At 41.6% G+C, this 21,485-nt stretch overlaps 1 protein-coding gene across 1 annotated transcript in view; it reads right to left on the bottom strand.

The window, feature by feature from the left end:
- ZBTB16 (zinc finger and BTB domain containing 16) overlaps window positions 1–7,209 on the bottom strand; it is a 239,738-nt gene extending 232,529 nt beyond the window's left edge. Inside the window, exons 1-2 of the mRNA XM_051987006.1 lie at window positions 5,155–7,209; window positions 6–1,334 (exon numbers count right to left, since the gene is read on the bottom strand). Coding sequence (XP_051842966.1) covers window positions 6–1,276 — 1,271 coding nt within the window. The 5' untranslated portion in view covers window positions 1,277–1,334; window positions 5,155–7,209. The remainder of the gene's footprint in view (window positions 1–5; window positions 1,335–5,154) is intronic.
- Window positions 7,210–21,485: the final 14,276 nt, after the last annotated feature.

Below are 21,485 nucleotides of genomic sequence, written 5' to 3'. Positions count from 1 at the left end.
CCTACCTGTGCTGCTCCACGGCGTCATTGTCCGGAAGTTCAGCCCCACAGACGCTGCACTGCTCCCCCACGGCCCGGTTCTCCGTCTTCATGCCCACGGCCAGCTCGCCCAGTTTGCTAAAGAGCTCCCTCTGGATGAAGCCCTGTGGCAATAGCCCACCATAGGTGCTAAAGTCCATGGAGACAGCCAGGGCCGCTGGCTGCATGTGCAGGGTCGAGGTCATAGAGGACGGCATGCTCAGTACCGAGTCCGCTTTGTGATTGGGAAGAACAGAATAGATGCCCAGGTGCTTGTCAGCCGAGCCGACGGAGTGCTCGGGCCGGCCAGGCGGGGCCTGGCTGGCTTCGGCAGGGAGCGCCGGCTGCTCCGAGGTCTCCTCCCGTCCGTAATGCAGCTCCCGAGCGCTGGTGATGACGCTGCTCCTGGTGGGCGTCCCAGGCCCGTCCTTGCTCCTCTCCTCGGCCTTGTCCCCGCCACCTGCGGAGGTGCTGGACTCGGCGGCCCCCGGGCTGTCCTGCCCGGGTGCCTCATCCACCTGCATCATCTCGGTCTTCACCTCGGTCACCCCGGGGTGCCGCCCGACGCTGGCCAAGCCGGACTCGTCGGGCGCTCCGGGAGGCTGCAGGGCTCCTTGGAGCAGAGACTGCCCGATGCTCATCAAACTATCCACCGCGGCCTTGGTGGGACTCATGGCTGCCAGGCCGAAGGAGGTGGAGCCAGACGGGTTCTGCTCTGCTGGGGCTCCGGGGAGATGCTGCCCGGCCACGCCAGCGTACCCACCGTCCTCGATGGAATGCTTCGAGATGAAGATGTTCTTGAGGTACCTCGCCTTTCGGTCCTCCTCCTCCTCGGCACCGCCATCCGCCATGGCAGTCTCCGCGTCATTGTCATCCGAGGCCTGAATGGTTTCCAGGATCTTCAGACACTGCTCTTCCAGGTACTCGATCTCCAGGATCTCTGCTGCGTACAGCAGGTCATCCAGGTCCTCGGCCTTGGCCTGGAGGGTGGCCGTATAGGCGTACTCCAGGATCTGCTGGAAGGTCTTTGGCGACAGGAAGTCCAAGGTGTAGTGCTGGCTGTTTCGGTGAAAAAGGATCTCAAACATCTTGCTGGTGCAGGCCAGGACTGTCCGGTGAGCATGGAACTCCTGACTGTCCACCATGATGACCACATCACACAGGGTCCCTGCCAAGCGCATCTGGTTGGCTTTGCACAGCAGCCCCGTGGGGTGGCTGGGGTTCTGCAACTGGATCATGCCCATCTTTGTCAGATCCATGGCACTGTCCGGGGCTTAGGCATGAGGCTGCTTTCCTTCTGGTCTCTTGCAGGGTCAGCTAGAGAGAAAGAAAAAGGAAATCAAGGAAGAAACATAGAGATTAATCTATAATCCCTAGAAAAGGAGAAATTCTGAAACCAAGTTTCCTGAGTAAGAAAATCTTAGCACATAGTAGCTGCTTATTTTGATTGACCGAAGTCTGGAAGCAGAAGGGTTTTAGATCTGTAGTTTTGAGAGGATTTTTCCTTTTTTTTTTTTTTTTTTCCCTTTCTGGAAGCCTGCTTTTAAAAGCCCAGAGTTGGTGGAAAAGAAAAGAAGGTTTTTTTTGCCTTTACTCTTTTCCTACCCCATAACAGATTTACTCTATCAGATATGCTACCAACAGCTCTATAACGAGAAATCAAAATCAAATTCTATTCTGTGGTTTGGGGGAGAGTGGGGGTCTTTTAAAATGTTTTAGCTTAGGGGAATGGCATTATCTTCCACAGTCACCTCCAGAGATATTACTCACATATGAATCCTGAAAAATAACAAGCATTTAGTCCCTCCTTTAATTCAGCATCCAAAATTACACAGGAGCTAAGATTTTCCTCTCTAGCTCCTATAGGGGCAGCCCTCCAAGTTCCAGGACAGACTAAAGTCTCACCCTCCCATTCTTCAGTGTGGCAGCCCCAGGGGCAAAGTCCAGGAGAGCTAAGGGCAGGACCCTGCAAGAGACCAACCCATGAATGGCTATTGCTCTTCTCCCTATATCCCTATCATGAGCAGCCAGCTAATGTCCAGCTCTGCCCCCAAAAGACATCCTTTAATTTTAAATTCCTGCCCCCTCTCCCTCACTTTTAGGCTAACCCCCACCACCTTTGAAGCAGCTAGATATCACAGCAGTGTAGGATGATAGACTTGCTTAAGGTCAGGAAGATCTGAATTTGAATCCAGCTTCACACAGTAGCCATGTGACCCTGAGTACTTAATCACTTACTCTCCCCTGGTCTCATCTTCCTTATCCTTAAAGTGGAGCTAATAATAGCACCTACCTTCCAGGGTTGTTTCGAGGATCAAATGCGATAATAATTGCAAAGTGTTTAACACAATGCCTGGCACAGAGAAAGTGCAATTATTATTATTCAATCTCTGGCAGGAACATTTGAGGAAGCCAGAGCAGGGAGGTATGGTTTATTTAGTATAAGATACTAGAAATACACTCTGTAGCTGCAGTACACACAGTAGACAGATGCCTACAGAATAATAACTACTCACATTTTTGTATCTCTTTATATTGCTTTACATACAACATCAGTAGGCAAGGCAAGGCAAGGGATAGTACAGCTATCCCCATTTTTCAGATAAGGAAATTTGAACTCAAAGAAGTTAGGAGACTTGAATTTAAGTCAATTCACTACATTTATTATGCCCATCCTACATACAAGGCACAGGGATTAATATATACATACATACACATATGTATATATATATATACACACACACACACATATATATACACATACACACACATATATATTTGTCCAAAATCTCAGTATTAAACAGAGCATTGTATGTATTTAATACCATAGATCTATGATAGGAGAGTTTAAAAAGAAGTGTATGGATAGGTCACATAAACAGAATGTGATCAGCATGAGATATCAATTGCAGGGCCAAGGGGGAGTTTCTAAAGTACATATGCTGTATCCTATGATCTAGGATGTCTAACCTGGGATAAAGTTTGTTCCATGGGACAGGATTTTGAAATGTGGGCACCAGTTATGATGGGGAAATAATAATCCCTGACTAGAGGTACTGTAAATATATCTAGCCCTGAAGCAAAACTAAAAAAAGGAGAGGATCAGATATAAGGACCACTCAGGGTCATTAGCAGAGCTCCTTGGTTTCCCAGATTGACTTCAGTGGTGATGGGAATAGTGAAAAGCCCCCTCTCTCTTACTCCCTCACACCCAGCTGTTGGCAATAACTGACTGAACTGGAGAGAAGCAAGGAGGAAGGACACTCCCCTCACACACATACTCAGAAAAATCTCCTAAGGCCCCAAGGAAATTGAGCCCGAGGAGGGGGTTGGGAGGTGGGGAGTGGTAAATCTGTCCAGCAAGACTGAAGGGGTTAATAAGTCAGCTATTCCTTTTTAAGGTACCTCTGTGGTCCTTAACCAGGTGGAAGGGGTGGAGGAAGCTTAAAGTATAATGGAAAGCTCCCATTTGAAAAAGGAGATGGGGTTTTCAAATAATTAGGAGTTTGATCGGGGAGAGTCACTTGGCTCAGTTTCCCAATCTTTCTCCTCCTATCAGATCCATTATCTAAAAGAGGGAAAACACAACAACGGCCCGATTCCTCTTCTCCCACATACATTTTTGCAACCAAAATGGTCTTTGAACTGAATCCTGGGGACTGCAGAAAGATAGTATTAGCACTCGACTGAGAGAAAGAGCAGCAGAAACATTCTCACACAACCCCCACCCCCCAAGTTCCAACTTAAGTAAGAACCCCATGGAGGACTCAGAAATGACTTTAAGAAAACTTGAGGAATCAACTTTTCTCGGGGAGCTGGAAACCATAAGGAAGGAAAAAGTAGGACTGAGGAAAAGACCCAAGGGAGGGAAATCGAGTCCCAGACGACTGGACACAGAATCTCCAGCCATCTGAGGGAAAGGGGAGGGAGAAGGAGGGAAGATGAAAAGAAAAACCCCAAAGCCACCCCCCCCCCCCCCCCCCCGGTGAAAAGCCAACAAGGGGTCTGCAGCCATCTTCTCCCCGCCTCCTTGCAGAGAAATGGGTGGGTGGGAGTAGGGCAAGGGATGATCAGAGGCGACTAGAAATTCTAGTATCTAGCCAAATGAGTGTCTGTAACAAACATACACCGCCGGAGAGCCGGCGTGTCGGCTAAGTGTGAGAGTGCGTGTCTTTATGTGAGTGTGCTCATTAAAGTGCCTGCGTTTGTGTGCGAATACGAGTGTCTGAGCGTGAGAGAATAGACGGGTGCCTGCCTGCCTGCTTGCCAGTCGGCGTGCGAGTGTGAGAGTGTCTTGTGTGAGTGAGCGTGCCTGTGCGTGAGTGTGAGACCAGGCATCCCAAATGCATCAGGTGCAGCGCCGCCGGCACAACCCGCCCTGCGGCCGGCTGAGAGCGCACCGAGTGCTCGGGCTCCGCGGCCAGTCCCGCCGGGAGGACCGGAGAAAAAAAACCGGCTCCCGGGAGAGAAGGACACACATGCACACAGAGACCTGGTCACTCTATGCGACCCCTTTCCTTTCCTCCCCACCAAAAAATCAAGTCACCGCAAGAAAAAGAAATCCTCACGTTTTTGTTTTCTTTCCCAAAAGAAACAAAACCGAAACACGTTCTAATTCTCACTCCCTTCCCAATACAACCAGTCCCGGCCCCCAGATCCTAGCTGCCCAGCCGGCCAGTAAATAAATACACGAATAAATAACCACAATCCCATTTGGCTCCCGCGCACCAGTCGGCATACATATGAGCCCTGACCGGCTCCCGGTTCGCCGCCTTCCCCTGACCATACAAAGCCTCCCCCACGGCTATCCACCCCTTAGCCCAGCCGACTGCCCAACCCCGTCTCTTACACCCAGACCCTGTCCTGCAAGGGAGGGGTCGGCAGGGGGGAGGCAGCTGCGCCCGAGCTGACAGCCGGGGCTCTCCCCTTATTCCCCTTCGGCAGCAGCGGCGGCGGCGGCTGCAACAACAGCAGCACCAGCAGCTTCAGCAGGGGAGAAAGGCAAAGAAAATGAGGCGAAGCCAATGGGCCAGAGTGGCCGCAGCGAGCGCGCCCCCCCCGGACCTCTCCAGCCCCCCGTGCGCCCGGGCGCGCGGCGCCGGCTAGACCGTGCGCCCCTCCCCGGCCCCCCACTCACCGCTGCCGAGCCGTGCGCTCTGGGGTGGGTGTGCGTGCCTGTGGGGGTGTGTGTGTGTCTGTGTCTGGGAGGGGTGTTGTGGTGGAACTGTTGCTCTCGGTATTACGGCGGCGGCGGCGGCATAGCCCGGCAGTTCGCAGTACCCGCTCTCATCGCCCTTAACTCCTCTCTGCTGCGAGGTTAGCAAATCACCACCGGCTGCGGCGCCTCCGCCGCGTCCCACGTCAACGCCGAGCCCCCTCCCCTGCGAGGCCCCGGCGCCTCTCCATCTTTAGTGCTGGCGGCCGAGCGCGGCTCCCTGCCCACAGCTGCCCCCCTTCCTCCCTCCCTCACCCCCCCTCCTCTCCCCGGGCTCAGCCCTCCCACCCCCTGTGCTGGCCGAGCCGGGCGCTCCTCCACCGTCCCCTCCCCTGCCTGCTGCTTTTCCCGGCTCCGGGCTTCGCCTGACATCTAGCTGTTGCTGGGGCGGCAGCGCGAGCGGCTCGGTTGCCGAGGGAAGAGGGGACCTGGAGGACGAATTGGGGAACTGGGGATTTTTGGAAAGGGGAAAAAAAGAAGGGAGCCAGAACAACAGCGTCCAGCTTTGGACACCCCTTTCGGTTTTTGTTTTTTTATTTTATTGTGTCCCCACTCCCCGCCACCCACCCTTCTAGGCTCGAAGTTTCCTCCCAGTTTGTGTATGTGTCCCAATTAAGAGTATGCTAGACCCTTTCCCCCTCAATTCAGAGCATCAAGCATTATTTCTCCCAATCTTGCATCCCTAGTTTCTGTTTCTAACCTGTTTGTAGGGTGTCCTTCCCCACCTACCCCCCTCGGTCTCCTGCTCACCCCGCGATCCTCTGGAACTGCAAAGCTGTAGTCCAGAGCAGATTTTTCTGACTTAGGTGGGTTGTGGGAAGCGAGCAGGTGGAAATCTCCGAGTAGGGGAGAGTGGGGGGTGGGGGGCGAGATTCACAAAACGCCTGCCCCATTTTCCCGACCCTGATCCTGCGAGGAAAAGGAGGAGGAGGAGTTCGGGGCCAGAGGGAAACTTCTTGCTTTGCAGCAGTATCCTGGAGGGTCTCTAGCTGGGAGGAGGTGGTTTCTAGGCTTCCCCCCACCCTCATCAACCTACTGTCAGCGCAGCGCAAAATGCTTGAGATAATTCTGACAAGGGACTCAGAAAAGTCGACCGCATTTTCCCCAGATGGCGCCCTGGTTCCTTAGGGGACAGGTGGAGTCCAGAACCCCGAATTGGGCAGACAATGGAAGTAAACCTGATCCCTTCGCGGATGGCCCTGTGACACACCTCAATCCCTGGCTTCTTTCCTAGTACCCCAAGGGTAATCTAGAGAAAGATTTGCAGAGGGCCAGGAAAAAGGAGCAGCTCCTGGAGTCTCCTCCTAAGGCGACTGACAGTAAACATGGAGGAGCAAGTGGTGGAAATTGGCGACCCTAAATATGCTGGAGGGAGGGAAAGGGGGTGCATTGCTATCCCGAGGAACCTGAGCATACCAAACCTAAGGTTAAAGGAGGGCTAGAGGCACTTTTTTGGCCCAAAGCTGTGTCCGACTTGGACGAGGTTTCGAGCGATGAGCGCCTCCCCACGATCTGTTGTGGACACGCGTGAGATTGGAGCAGAGTCGTGGATTTTTTTTTTTTTTTTACCTAGGATGCATACATACCCAAAGGAATATGTATATATTCGAGGTCTTCGAACCCTTACGTCTAGATTAGGGATCTTCCCCGCACACTTTAGGGAGGCAAAAAAGAAAGCAAAGGAAAAAGATAAAATCCGGAGCCTGAATACACATCACTCCCTCAATCTCCGGGTTCTTTTCAACTCTGAAGTTTGCTGATATCTGGACCCTCGTGGGCTTACTAAGATCAGGAATTCTGAAGTAGATCTGATTTGACTTCACGAGGGGGCTTCAGCTTGCGTCTAAATATCATAAGAATAATTACTAACACCTTTTAATAGAGCATTAAGGTTTACCAAGCACTTCCAGCACAGTCCGAAATTAGAAAATCCGGGTAAAACACGTACCATCCTCTTTCTCCTTTTACAAGGACGTCAAAGAAGTTGAGGATTTCTAAATAAGAATTGGGAGATGATCAGCTGGAAGAGATGGATCAAGTTACAGGCATTTGAAGATTGAACTGCATTAAATTGTTGATTGAATTGAATTGACTATCATTCTTTATACTGCATTATAATAATAACGTAATATAAAATTATACTGTTGATAATAGTAGTGTATTGATGTTAATAGTGGTTTATAATTTAGTGTACTGCAATGAATAAAAATGCGTCTCTCGTTCTAACAAAAGTTAGTGGGTAAGGGGAGAGTAAAGGGAGGAAGGATTTAACTGGAGAACTAATAACACCGTAGTGAGAGAGAAGGCAGAGAAAGAAGAGGAAGAAATACACCTTCACTAAGTGGATTTCATTGACTACAACCACAAAAACATAAGACACCTTCCCCACCACCAGCCCCTTTAAAAAAAAAAAAAAACTTGTTGAATTCACTGATACTGCCTAGCTGCAATTGGAAATAAGTATCTAGATGTCCCCATTCACTCAACCACCTTTTAAGAGCAGAGCAGCCTGAAAAACACATAATTAACCCCAGATCCTAATCTCCCATTAATCCTCAAATCAGCAAAGGAGAGAATCACTAGAAACAATAGAGAAGTGAGAACAATCTCACCCCCATTTCTTTTTCAATCCCCCACCTCCTCCCCAAATTCACTTTATGAGGAAAATCTCCCTTGCTTCATAAACTCTGCCCTTTAAAAAGCCTAAACCTTGTTAGTAAGTGTTAAAGAGAGATTAATGCCTGAATTTAAGAGGTAGAGAAGGTAACAAAAAGAGAGAGGCAGGAGAGCCTGTGGGCTAGGTGCCAGCTTTGGGCTGGAAGGCAGCATTTCCACTTAGCACTGAAGGCTGGCTGCACAGCAGTTTGATAAGGTTTATTGGGCCCAGATAAAGCGGCAATTCCTCCACCAGTCTCTACCATTTACAACTAGAGCTGTGTCCTTGGGTCCCAGGAATGCTGATGAGAGTCTCCAGTTCAGAGATTCTGTGTGGCAGCAACTGGATGGAAATCATCTTTATTTTATGATGTTATATTTGTAATTGCCCTTTCCTTGAATATGGTTAAGCCTGAATCATCTCTTTAGGTCCTTAAAAGCAGAAGCAATGGGGTAAGTTAGCATAAAAAAGCATTAGATTTTAAGCCAAAAGTTAATATCCCATCTCTTTAAGGAACTAGTGATGTGATTCTTGGGCAAGTCAAAATGCAATGGAAAGAATACTGGATTTGGAGCAAAAAAGGACCTGTGTTCTAATTCTCCTTCTGTTACTGTTTAGACAAGTTAACTTAAATTACTCAATTTCTTCATCTGTAAAATAAAGACCATCTTGGACAATATGACCTCAAAAGCCATAGGACCACAGGTTTTAAGTTAGAAAAAAATCTCAGAGGGCTTCTAGTTCTATTTCATGATTTTTCAGATGAGGAAACAGACCTAAAGAGGTATGACTTGTCCATCAAAGATAGGATTGGAACCCAGCTCCTTTTTTCCCCCCAAATTCAGTGTTCTTTTCTCTCCCATCCAGAAATCAGTGATTTCAAGTCACCTCTCCTTTCTTAGGCCTCCATTCCCTCAATTTGTGAAAATGAAGGTGTTGGATTAAATAATTTCAAAATATATCTTTCAGCTCTAACTCCTCTGTTCCTAGGATAGATTCCCAACTACCAGGCATAAATTAAGTAAGGTCATCCTTAGAGGCTGAATAAATTAACTTATTTTCCATTTGTTTTCACTTGAAATACACATTTAAAGAGCTGTGGCTGAGCTTGCCAGTCTTGGGACTGTTGAGCAGAGGGATGTGAGAAGCAGCTAGGAAAAGTAGATAAACTGCCTGAATTGGAATCCCCCTGAGTTCAAATCTGGCCCTTAGACATTCACCAACTGTGTGATCCTGGGCACGTCATTTAACTCTATCTCAATTTCCTCATCTGTAAAATGAACTGGAGAAGGAAATGGTATTATCTTTGCAAATAAAAGTCCCAATAGGAACAACAACAAAAATGTGAGAAGTAATTATAAGAACTAAATTATAGATATAGGGCTTTTTGGTTTGTTTTCCTCTTCAAGCTCAAGAGATAAATAGTGCTATTATTTTTTTTTACAGATAAGGAAACTAATGTGTATTTTTTCTTTCTCATTTTTTCCTTTTTGATCTGATTTTTCTTGTGCAGCATGATAAATGTGGAAATATGTATAGAAGGATTGCACATGTTTAACATATATTGGATCACTTGCTCTCTAGGAGAGGAGATGAGGGAAAGGGAGGGAGAAAAATTTGGAACACATGGTTTTGCAATGTATGTTGAAAACTATCTTTTCATATATTTTGAAAATAAAAATATATTACTTAAAAAAGATAACCTGAGAAAAGTATGTTAATAAAAGAAGTCATGTTCATAAGGGCCAGATTCAGTGTACTATGTTGCTTCTGAAATAAAGAGAATTCAGAAATGGTAAGAAGATCTGAAAATAAAAGCATTAAAGATAAGTTTTTGCTCTGGTCCCCCACTTTTAGTTCATAGGCCAGTTCAATACACACATAGTCAAAAAAGGACAAAATCTTATTGGAGATAGCCCACATAGAAACTTACCTGGATCATTCAAGACTCAGACTAGACTCTAGGTGGCATAGTGGATAGAATATTCCATTTGGAGTCAGAAAGATTTGAGTTTGAATTCCACTCTTAATAGGTTACATTGGATATGGCTGTTCCACTTTTTGCTTTTGACTTTTAAAATGAGGTCTCAAATAAAATAAAATAAAATGAACTCTCAATTGCCTCTCATATTCCTTCTAGCTCCAAATCTATGAACCTATGATCTTTGATAATTCAAGCAAAAGAAGGGAATTTTAAATTAAAATAAGATTCCAATTTAATCATCATGCTTGGGAAATGCGCTATGGTAATGAATTACTATTTTTTTTTTGGTAAATTAAGGGTTAAATACTGTAATCCTTTCTGTTTCAAACCTTCTGGTTGAATGACTTGCTTTAAAAAGAAAGTCTTTTTTTTCTTTAGTAATTAGAACATTTATTTTTCTTTTAAATAGTTCAATTACATGTAAAATCAATTTTTAACATTTCTTTTATAAAATTTTGTATTCCAAATTTTCTTTTCTTCCCTCTTTTCTTTCCCTTCTCCCTAAGAAGATAAGCAATTTGATATGGATTATGTAAAAAGCACATCTTTTTTTTTTAATATAAACTAGATTTCATTTTCAGAAACCTTGTGATTGGAAAATGTACAACTAAGTCCAAGATTTGCTAGGAATTCCAGCAAAAGAAAAGAAAGGGACATAAATTCAAGGGATGATTGGCAAATAGCTGAAACTCTTTAGTACTGGAAAAGGTTTTAGGATCTACCAGTTAACTTAGTGACTCTGGAATTAGAGCATAGTAAACCCATTTTTCTCAGTAATGCTCTCTGAGGGCAGGGACTTCATCTTATTCTGCTTTATAGCCTTCTTACCACCTAGCAAAAGTCTTTGCATATAGTAAGTACTCAATAAACTTTGTAAATTGACTTCTGTAGGATCTTGCAGAGTCCCTTTGGTTATATTGTAAATAACGATTATAACTATTTAGTCTTTTAAAGGACAAAAATATAGGGGAGGGAAAAAAAAGTTTTTTTTTTTAACAGGTTTCCAGATAATCAAAATTTTACTGTCTTTGTATAAGTGGATTAGAAAACTTTTTTTTTTAATGCTTGAATAATACAGATAATTATCCTCACTACATTTTCAGTATTTCCTTGGGAAGACCCGGCAACAGTGAATGTTAAAAACTTGGGTTTCTTTTATTTGATGTTGGACACCCCCAGTATGTCCTCGGTACCAGCCACTCTGAGTGAGGGAGTCAAAGGGGACATAAAGAAATATTACAATTTTTTCTCTCTGAGAACCTGGGTCACTGTGACCCCCTAGATCCCAGTGATTGAAGAAGAGACGGTTTTTCCTTTTCCTTCCTTCTCTGGCATATTGCAAATGGTGTTGGGACCTAATGTTGTCAACTCAAATAGCAAATCTGAGTTGTTATTAGTGCAAAGATGCCCTGAGGGGGTAGGCAGTGTGGATGAAATCTGCAGAGAGTGTTATAGGGAAGTGTGTTTATAATTATAATGGGATTTAATGTACACTGGGACCAGATGATAGCAGCCATTTAAAAAGAGAAGCCTAATGAGAGAGGTCCCTTAATGACAGGCAGCAGGGCTCAGGTTATTAGAGAAGCTTCGTAGTGTTGTTCTGGATGGCACAAACCACGTGCCAGGTTTCATGGGGTTCAGAGCTCAGCATCAGGGTGAGACGCTATAGCCTTATCTGTCAGCAAGTGGGCATCTATTTTTTGCCCTTATGGGGGGGATTTAAATGTGGATAAGAACATTTCAAATCTAGTTCTTCCTTCTGGTCCTTTCTCTCCCTCAGGCCTCCCCATATTGCCGGGTGATGTGGGTGTTTGGGGAAATCTGCTTTGTTCTCCAGAAGAGAAAGAAAAAAAAGATGGCGAGGTTCAATTTCAAAACTAAAATTTTGTAGCTACCGAGGGGTGCGTTCTCAGTGTAGTGTGCATGAAATGAAGCCGCATGACTCCCATTACTGGTAATGGGAGTCCCACAGCTAAATCCCCGGGCACCATGCTGAAAATTAACCCCCAAGTCCTCGTTGGAAACCGGGGCTTTTAAAAAGCACTTCAGTACACTTGGAGGAGGGAAAAAAAAGAGCCCAATACTTACTTGAGCTGTTTAACTTTAAATAGTCGTCTGTTTAACTTTGAAGTTGTTTAACTTTCCAGAGTTGAGTTCATGGAGGCTATTTTACTGGGGGAATCTCAGAGCTAGGAACAAAATTAGGGGGTGCCTGCTGTCTGAAGGACCCTAGAGGTGCCAGTCTTCTCCAAGAGGGGTGAAGGTGGTTCTCTCTGCTGGGTATTTAAGGAGTCCTATTCATGTTTTCCTGGCTTAGTCAGGCACTTTGGGGAGATTACTAGGATGCTGGACTATCTAAACTATGTAAGGGTCCAAGTTGCCTTATTTCAAAGGGATTATCTGACATTCTCAGAATCCTGTAGAGCATCTTCCCCTTGCTGAAATAGGAAAAAAACAAGAGATAAGTAATTTGAGTTTGGATCTTAACTCTGATCCTGACTAGCTCTGTGTCATTCACTGAGTCAGTTAACCTCTCTGAGCCTCAGTTTACCCATTTGTAGAATTATAATACTTGTGTCTATTTTTCTTGGGGTTTTGGATATTTTGTTGCTAACTTTTGTTTTTGTTTGCATTCTTGTTGTTTTTACAATATGGCTAATGTGGAAACATGTTTTTTGTAATTTCATATATGTAATGGGCATCATGTTTATTGCCTTCTTAATGGGGAAGGGAAGGGAGTGGAAGAAAGGAGAGAATTTCAAACTGAGAACTGAGTGACTTGACCAGGATCATACTTCCAAGACTTATGAGAGGCAGCACGTGAACACAGGCCTTTGTAATTCCAAGGACTGCTCCTGATATAACATGCTATGCTACTTCTTGATACTCAATAATTCAAGAATAACTACTTGAGAAGTGCCAGCTCTTTGAAGATTATCAGAAATTTTACTTCTCTAGATAAAGACATTTGAGCCTCATTTTTAACAACTTGACTGAACTCTGCTCACCAAAGTCTCTCTTGGGTACCAGTACTGGAACTTTAGGCAACATTTGGCACAGTAGATAGAGCACTAGACTTAGAACCAGGAAATCCATCTTCAGCCTCAGACACTTACTAGCTGGATGATCCTGGGCAAATCATTTAACCTTGTTTTCCTTATCTGTAAAAAAAGAAGGAAATAGCAAACTACTCCAGTATCTTTGCCAAGAAAATTCCAAATGGAGCCGCAAAGAGTCAGACATAACTGGAGCAACTCAATAACTGGATTTTAATGTGAATGTTTCCTGCCACTCTGCTTTCATTCAGCTATCACCCTACTCTTCACCATATTTTCTAATCAACTGAAGATGAACTGCTGCAAGATCAACAGAATATAAATAGTTAGTCCCATGCTTGGGAAAACCAAGAGTATTTGTTTACATGCTGAAAAGTTGGATGAACACAACTTCCATACAATTTTATAATGAGATAAACCTTGAAGTCACTAGTTTTTTAGGGAATTGGTGCTACTACAGAACTCTAGATCCAAGCTGCCTGATTCTCTCCCTTAGAAGAACAAAAGCCTGTTGGAATAGGCTGACCCTCTGGGTCAGACCCCAGAGCTGTGGTATATTTTTTCTGAGATCAGGCTATCCCTTTTGCCAGATCAACTAGTGCTTGGAAGAAAACAAGGAAAGTTTATTTCTCTTTCCCCTTATTTCCATGATTATAAGATTTCTTTAGTCACTTAGTTAAGCAACATGTTCATGGAGGACAGATCTTAGTAATGTGGCTCATGGAAAAGTGTGTCTTTCCCTCCACATTCTCCTTCATCATCCTGGATCTGAATCAGGTCACTATGAAAAGGCATATCAGTCCATTCCCACTACTAAAATACCTACCTAGAAAGCTTTAGTGAGGGTTTTAATGGTTGCTCCAGAACAGGGTTAAGGGAAGAGTGACTCAGGCAGAAAAAATGGCAATAGGCAAAGTGGAATAGTGAATAGAAAGTCAGAAAGACATGGATTGAACTCCCCAATTTAATGTATACTATCTGTGTAACCCTGAATAATTCACTTAATCTCTCAATGCTCCAGATTAGTAGTTGAAGGCAACATATCCTGAAGTGGTCAAGGAATGATATTAATGGACATACAATCAACTAATTAGAAGATGAGTTACATTTAACATATATATACATATCCAAAGCAGACAAAGTTCACACATCCGTCACTCAAGTTCAGGCCCTTATCACCTAGAGTCTCCTAATTTTTCCCCTTGCTTCAAGACTCCTTTCTCCAATCCATTCTCTACTAAACTACCATAATGATATTCCAAAAGCACCAGTCTGATAATATAATTATTCTGTTCAATAAACTCCAATAAGTCCATGTAGATTCCAAAGTCAATCAGTATTTCTCTTAATTTTCTATTTTTGTTCATTTTTAGAGTATGTAATTATTAGCACAATAGTTCATTAGGTATAAGCAAATATATATATGCATACACACAGAGATGTGTGTTTGTATGTGTGTATATGTTAGGGAGATATACTCCTAATTTTTTTATTACTACGGGTGCAAGCTCAACAAAGTTTTGAAATCATTACTCCAAATAATTCAGACACTAAGTCACAAAGCAAGTACAAACCTGCATTACTAGAAGTGGTTCCTCACCAGAAGGTCCCTACATCAATAAAATCACGTCTAGTTAAAAGAAAAAAGAAAGAAAAAGAATGCCCTATTTTTTTTAACCAATATCAAAGCATTTATTTGTGCCAAAGTTGCCATGTAGTTTCTTCGTGGGAGGCCATTGCTACCTTACTTTGTCTCCATTCTTCTATGGCTCATTTATTTACTTCAGAGAGAAGGGCTCTTGGTGAGAAGAGCTTGGAGGGGTTGATGTTAATTTTCACCTTGGAGCATGACGTGTTTATTAGAGAACGTGCACACTAAATGCAGCCAGCCTGGTTTCCTCATGTTAAGTAGCAGTCATGCCCAACTGGCTCTCCATGTACCATTACTCCAAGTGATTGAACCAATTTCTCCCTCTGCCATGAGTTTGAGTTGTAAATCTCTCAACCAGACAGGGAGGCAATGATGTGCTGCCTCTTGTGATTATTATTAAACTTTAAGATTAAATACATAAACCCAGGAAGAGGGGAAAAATTGGGGGAAGAGTCAGACATATAAGGCAGACTCCTCTTGACTTCCCTTCGTGCTATTCTGCATCTTTGCTCCAGAAAGAAGGGGACACATTCATATTTAATTAGATCTTGTAAAGCATTTCCATTCTAGTTTCGACTTATCTGTTGTGATATGGATTCACTGTTGACTTTTTGGATGCTGTGTAGAACAAGAAACCCCCAAAAGGAGTCATGTGGTTAGTTGGGTGATTACTCAACCATAGAGCATTACATCTGAAAAAGACCTTCTCAGTCATCTAATCTCCCCTGGTCATTTTACAAACAAGGGTACTACAGCTCAGAAAGATTAGGTAGCTAGCTGTGTGACTCACCCATGTAGCAAAACTAGAATAAGATTCCAGTTCTGCTAATTTCTACCCCTCTCAGTACTGCTGATCAGTGATCTCAAATAGAAAGGAGGCCATTGAACTGGGCATAAGAATCCCTGAAGGATGAAGGTTAGAAAACTACCTGTTGACATTATTCTATTGTATTTTTAATTTCTTTTTAAAAAATTAATATTATTTCTTTTTAAATATCCCCCAATTACATTTTAACCTATTATAGCCTACTCTGTAAATACAAATTACAGAAAAGATGCAGACAGGTACTGGTAGAGAGTTTCTTTAACTAAGAGTTCCAAGAAATAACAAATTCTATCTATATTTCATTTTACTCAACTGTTGAGGAAGAGCTGGGTTGCAATAATAGCCATAGAAAAACAAATAATGTACAAATAAATATTGTATAGCTTTACAAGTCTCATAATATCACTGAAATTTTTAACTTCTGAAAATAAGCTCAAAGAAAATTGTTGGTCTTATTCCTATCATATTAATTTCTTCATTTGTGGTTTAAGTGAGATTCATTCTTTTGAATCAGTATTAAATGTGTGTGTGTGAGAGAGAGAGAGAGAAAGACAGAGACAGACAGACAGACAGACAGAGAATATAATTTTAACTTTTAGGTGGAGTTTTTAAGAAATCACAATTCTTGCTGGAGATAAGACCACATAGAAAATGTGATACAGGAAATATAATTAAAATTTTTAAAAAGATCCCTGCATCAGAAATCAGTAGAACCGGATGTTCTAGATGTCCTTCCTTTTCCTTTTAAAATGTTTTATTGACACTCTTTAAAAAAACAATACTGTTATTTCCGAATGATTCTTCCATTCCAATAGAATCTTCCCTATTAACAAATAAGTACAGTCAAGCAAAATATATTGTCCATGTTTGAAAATGTCTGCCTCATTCTGTACCAATAGTTTACCACCTCCCTGTCAAAAGATTCTTTAAAGTCATCATTGATTGCTAAGTTACATAAATTATTGTGATCATCATTTGTTTTATTTTTCTGGTTCATAACTTGTTCTACAATAGCTCATACAATTCTCTGAGACTGTCTCTATACTGTCTCTACCACCATTACTCAGCATCCTATCTCTCTGTGAGATTCACACTATCAAAATTTATCTTCCAATCCAGATCTTGATGACTGTTATCTATCAATCCAAGTCCATTCTCCTTATATCCTCAATGAGTTCAGTCTTTGTTTCTACCCTAATTTCAATTCTCATATCAGGAGACTTCCATATACACAATGTTGCTCCTTCAAATCCCCCTTCTCAATCTACTTAATTCCTATGACCTTTACTCCATCTCATCTACACATGAAAATAGTTTCAGTTTTGATTATGTCATCACCCACAAATATTCTATTTCTATGTTTAAAGAAACCTCTGAATTTAATTTATCTGATTATAATATTTTATCATTTCATCTTTCTCTGAGCTTTATAACCACTAACCTTATTCTCGATCCTCACTGTGACCTCCATTTCATCATTCTACCTGCATTCATTGTGTTTCCCTATTTCAATTCCGTGGTCCACTCAATCAACCATACACTATCCTCTAGTCTCCATCCTTGCCTTTTTCCTCAATCATGCCTTACTAAAACCCTACCCCTAGATTATTCCCACCATCCACAGATTTTATAGCTACTTCCTTGTTACTAAATGAAGCTGGAGGATATCATGATACTGGACTGGGTCCACTACAAATTTATTTTCATCTGGGCTCTCACTACAGCAAGGCATTCATTCTTATAAGGGTAGGGTCAAATCAAATCATCTCTACCTCACCCAAAATAAGTAATTAAAATCTTATTTTCTAATGTGTATAAATGCATTTAGATTGAATCAAAGCAATCAGAGGCATTCCAATTAAAAGACTCTAATGAGCCATTGTAAAGTAAAGGAGTAAAGGTAAGCTTTGGTACTAAATGTTTATATTTTCCATCTTAGTAAGTATCCCTTTCTAAAAACTAATTGACTAGTGAAATAACTGATAATCTAGAAAATAAGCACTCTCTATTGGAAATATGGGCTATATAAAACCAGAAAAAAATTACCAACTATTTAGATCTCTTTCTTAGAATGCTGAAGGAATGTTGTCACTAAACTCTGACAGTCATCAGTTCAAGTGGGAGTTAGGGTAGTCACCTCAGATCATGTACTCACTTCCTCCCTAATTGTCACTGTTTACAATAGAAATTTTGAACCTTCTCATCTTTGCCCCTACTTCCTATTGCCCAACCTCCTAGCTGAGGACCTTACCTCATATTTCACAGAGAAAAATCAGATCATTTTCTGAGGACTCTTCCTTTCAACTCAAATACCTCCCCCATTATCTCCTTCATTCCTTTTGCAGATACAGGAAGGATTCTTCTTGCTTGGGTCAACCCCTCTACATGTTCTTTGGATCCTCACCGCTAACATCTTCTCCACATGATTGCCTCTACTATTATTCGCCTCCCTCTCTCTTATCTTTTATCTATCCCATTACTTCTGGCTCTTCCTCTGTTGTCTACAAGATGCCCACATCTTCCCTTTATTTTATTTAAAATGCACTTGATCCTATCATCCCAAGTAGTTGTAGTTCTATATTGTGGTTCTTTGTGCTAAACTTCACTGTTTCCTTCACTTCTTCTCCTCTGACACCATTTTAAACTCTCTATATTCTTAGTTTCTAATCCCACCATTCAACTGAAATTGCTTGGTACAAAGTTGCCAGTGATCTCTTAATTTCCAAATTTAATGACCCTTTTTCAATTCTCATCCTTCTTGATCTCCTTGTAGCGTTTCACAGTGCTGGATACTCTCTTCCTGGATACTTTCTGTCTGAGTTTTTGTGACTTCTCCTGCCTGTGTCACCACCTTATCTCAGTCTCTTTTGATGATTACCTCATCATACCCCCTACCTTTTGGGTGCTCCCCAAAACTCTGTCTCAACCTCTCTTCTCTTTTCATTCAGTATCATCTCACTTGGCAATCTCACCAGATCTCATCGATTCAGTTATTATCTTTGTGTAGATGATCCCCAGATCTCTCTCTCTCTATCCCTGTTAGAAATACACTCGACACTAAAAATTAAATATCGAAGAAAATTTATTAAAGAAGAATCTTAAGGAATTGTCTTAATGTTTCTGGCCAGAAGAGGGAAGAGGGGGCACTGAGCACAGAAACAGAAGAACCTTTATACTTGCTATTTTGGCATAGGCTCTCTCTTCAGAGAATGGATTGGTCCATTTCTTCTGGGTTACAATCTTTCTGATACACCTATTACATGTTTCCCCTAAATATGAATAAACATGTTCCCCCTCTCTTACCATCTATCTCATGGTCAAAAATGGTGAAAAACTCCTCATATAGGGTGTGTTGTTTAATATTCAATTAGCCTATTAAGCAGGAGCAATAATGATTTGGTTAAATCAGCTCACTAACCCCAATTAGTTTGGGTTAGATTGGCTATTATCTTAAGTTTGTGGTTTTCTCAAAACCACAAGACTCTTTCTGATTGGCTGAATCCACCTGTGCCCCCTCCCATTCCTTATTTGCTCAAGGCTTCTATTGATCACTTAATTGTTCTGTGCAATCTTAACCTTCCTTAACCTCTCACATTTTGAAAACCTCTTGGTCAGTGGTACCCCCCACACTATCTAGAAACTTGCAATACTTGCAAATACTTGGAAACGCAAATTTTCAGCATTTTTCACATTTCTCTGTGTACACTTATATACATTCACTCACACATATATATTTACTCACATATATTTACAGAACTTTAATCTTTATCCTGAGTAGAGATACCTTGAGACTTCAAAATCAACAAGTCCAAAACAGAATTCATCTTTCTTCCAAACTTCCCTACATCTCCACTCCATGTGTTTCATTTTCTGTACCTCATGCCTGTAATACTCTTTCCTTATTTCTGTCTTCTGGCTTCCTGCAATAACCTAATTCCACTTGCTTTAAGAAGACTTCCCAATATCCCTTTACTTCTGTTTTCTCTCAAGGTATCTCTTAAAAACTTTAGAATTGATAGTGTGATATGAGAGACATAGGCATAGGATAGTCTATCATCAGAGAAGGTGCTGTGCTCTATGAGCAAAGCAGAATTGAATTAATCCAAAAGAAACACAATATGTACAAAATTAGAGAAGCACCCCAACTGTTCATAGGGACTATTTGTGTGTGATCGATGGCTGAGCACTACAAGCTCATTTTGCTCTGAGCAGCCACGGTCAGACATATTATATCTCAACTTTAACATAGTGATGTCATTTTGGTCCTCTTTGAGTACAAAGGACAGCAATCACTTTCCATTTACAATAGGTGTGTGTGTGTGTGTGTAAATGTAAAAGTATCTTTTTTGATGTCTATTATAATTCATCTTCTTCACTCCTTCCTATTAAAAAAAAAAAAAAGAAAGATGAGTTAACAAAAGCTTTTGCAACAAACCAACATATTCAAGCAAAATGATTCCACATAGTGTTCATGCCCCAAAATGTTTATTTCTGCACTTCATTTCCAACGTCTTTGTTGGGAAGTGACTAACATACTTTATTAAAAGTCCTTTGGACATAAGATCAGTCTTTCAAAATTGCTTCCCTTTATAGCTTCTTATTTAAATATAAATTATTTTCCTGGTTCTTCCCATTTCACTCTGCATCGGTTCATACTACTCAGCGTTCTCTAAAATAGTCTCTTTCATAACTTTTTATGGTGCAATAATATTATTTTGTGTTCATATACTGCAATTTGTTCAAATATTCCTCCAACTGATTAAGAGGCAGCCTAAGGCACTCTCTTAGAGTCTAATTTTTTTGTTTTTCTTTTTTCCTCCCTTTTAGTCCCTTCTTCAGGCTCAGGAAATTTTGTTGTTGTTATTGTTGCTGTTGTCTTATTTATAATTATTTCCTCCTCAGTGTTGCCTTCCCTTTAAATCTACTCCACTCATCCACACATTTTTTCCCTTTTGAATTTGGTGAGTTTCTGTGTGTGTGTGTGTGTGTGTGTGTGTGTGTGTATGTGTGTGTGTGTGTGTGTGTGTGTACACATGCATCCACACATGTGCAATCCTCTTTGCCCATTTTAGAGAAGTGAGCTTCTTTTGATAACTTCCTTCATTTTATATAATTTTCATATGACACAATTATGAAAAAATTATTCATTTTAACCTTCCCTTTTCTTTCCTCTTGAAAACTCTCAGAACCAATCTACCCCAACATTTCAGTTTTTCTTACTTATCTTCCTTAATGTCCTTTAAAGATGTTAAGATTCTCAAGGACATTTGTTTCTTCCCCCTCTATTATAATGTTAACAATGCTTCATTAAATAGCTCTTACTTTTGTAGGTTTTTCTGAACACTTGTATTTATATTTTAAGTTTTTCCTCAGTTCTGCATCTTTCATCAGAAATCTTCTGTTCTATTAAAGATCCATATTTTCCCCTGTAGGATCATACTAAGCTTTTCAAGATAAATTATTCCTGATTATAAGCCTAGTTCTTCTGACTTTTAAAAATATTTTATTCTAAGATTAACTCTCTTTTGTGGTAGAAGTCACCAGTCTTGGATGATCCCAACTTTAGAATTTAGAACTTGAGCTGCTTCTTTCTTAATCTTTGTAGTACTTTTTCCTTTAATATGGGAGTTATGATTTTTTGGCTATGACAATCCTGAAACGTTTTGTTTGGGGATTTCTTTCAGATGATGTTCAGTGGATTATTTCTACCAACTTTAGCTCCTAGCACAAATAGATATGGGAAGTTTTCATTTATGATTTCTTGAATTGTTCTATCCAGGATCATGGTTTTCAGGGAGTCCAGTGATTCTTAAATTATTTCTCCTTGACCTGCTTTCTCAGTTTTATTTTTTTAATAACAGATAACTTACATTTTTCTTCTACTTTTTTTAGTCTTAAGTTTGTTCTAGTATATCTTCCTGTCTTAGAGAGTCATTGATTTCTATTTGGTCTATTCCAGTTTTTAGGTAGTTCATTTCTTAAGTAAGGTTTACATCTTTTTCTTCTAAGCTACTTGATCTCTATATAGTTCTTTTCTCCAGAGCTTTTACTTCATCATTTATATCTTCATTTATTCTAGA

This window comes from Antechinus flavipes, chromosome 3, assembly GCF_016432865.1.
Source record: "Antechinus flavipes isolate AdamAnt ecotype Samford, QLD, Australia chromosome 3, AdamAnt_v2, whole genome shotgun sequence".
Lineage (NCBI taxonomy): Eukaryota > Metazoa > Chordata > Mammalia > Dasyuromorphia > Dasyuridae > Antechinus > Antechinus flavipes.
The sequence above is the reverse complement of the archived record's forward strand: the minus strand, read 5'-3'. Positions and strand labels throughout refer to the sequence as shown.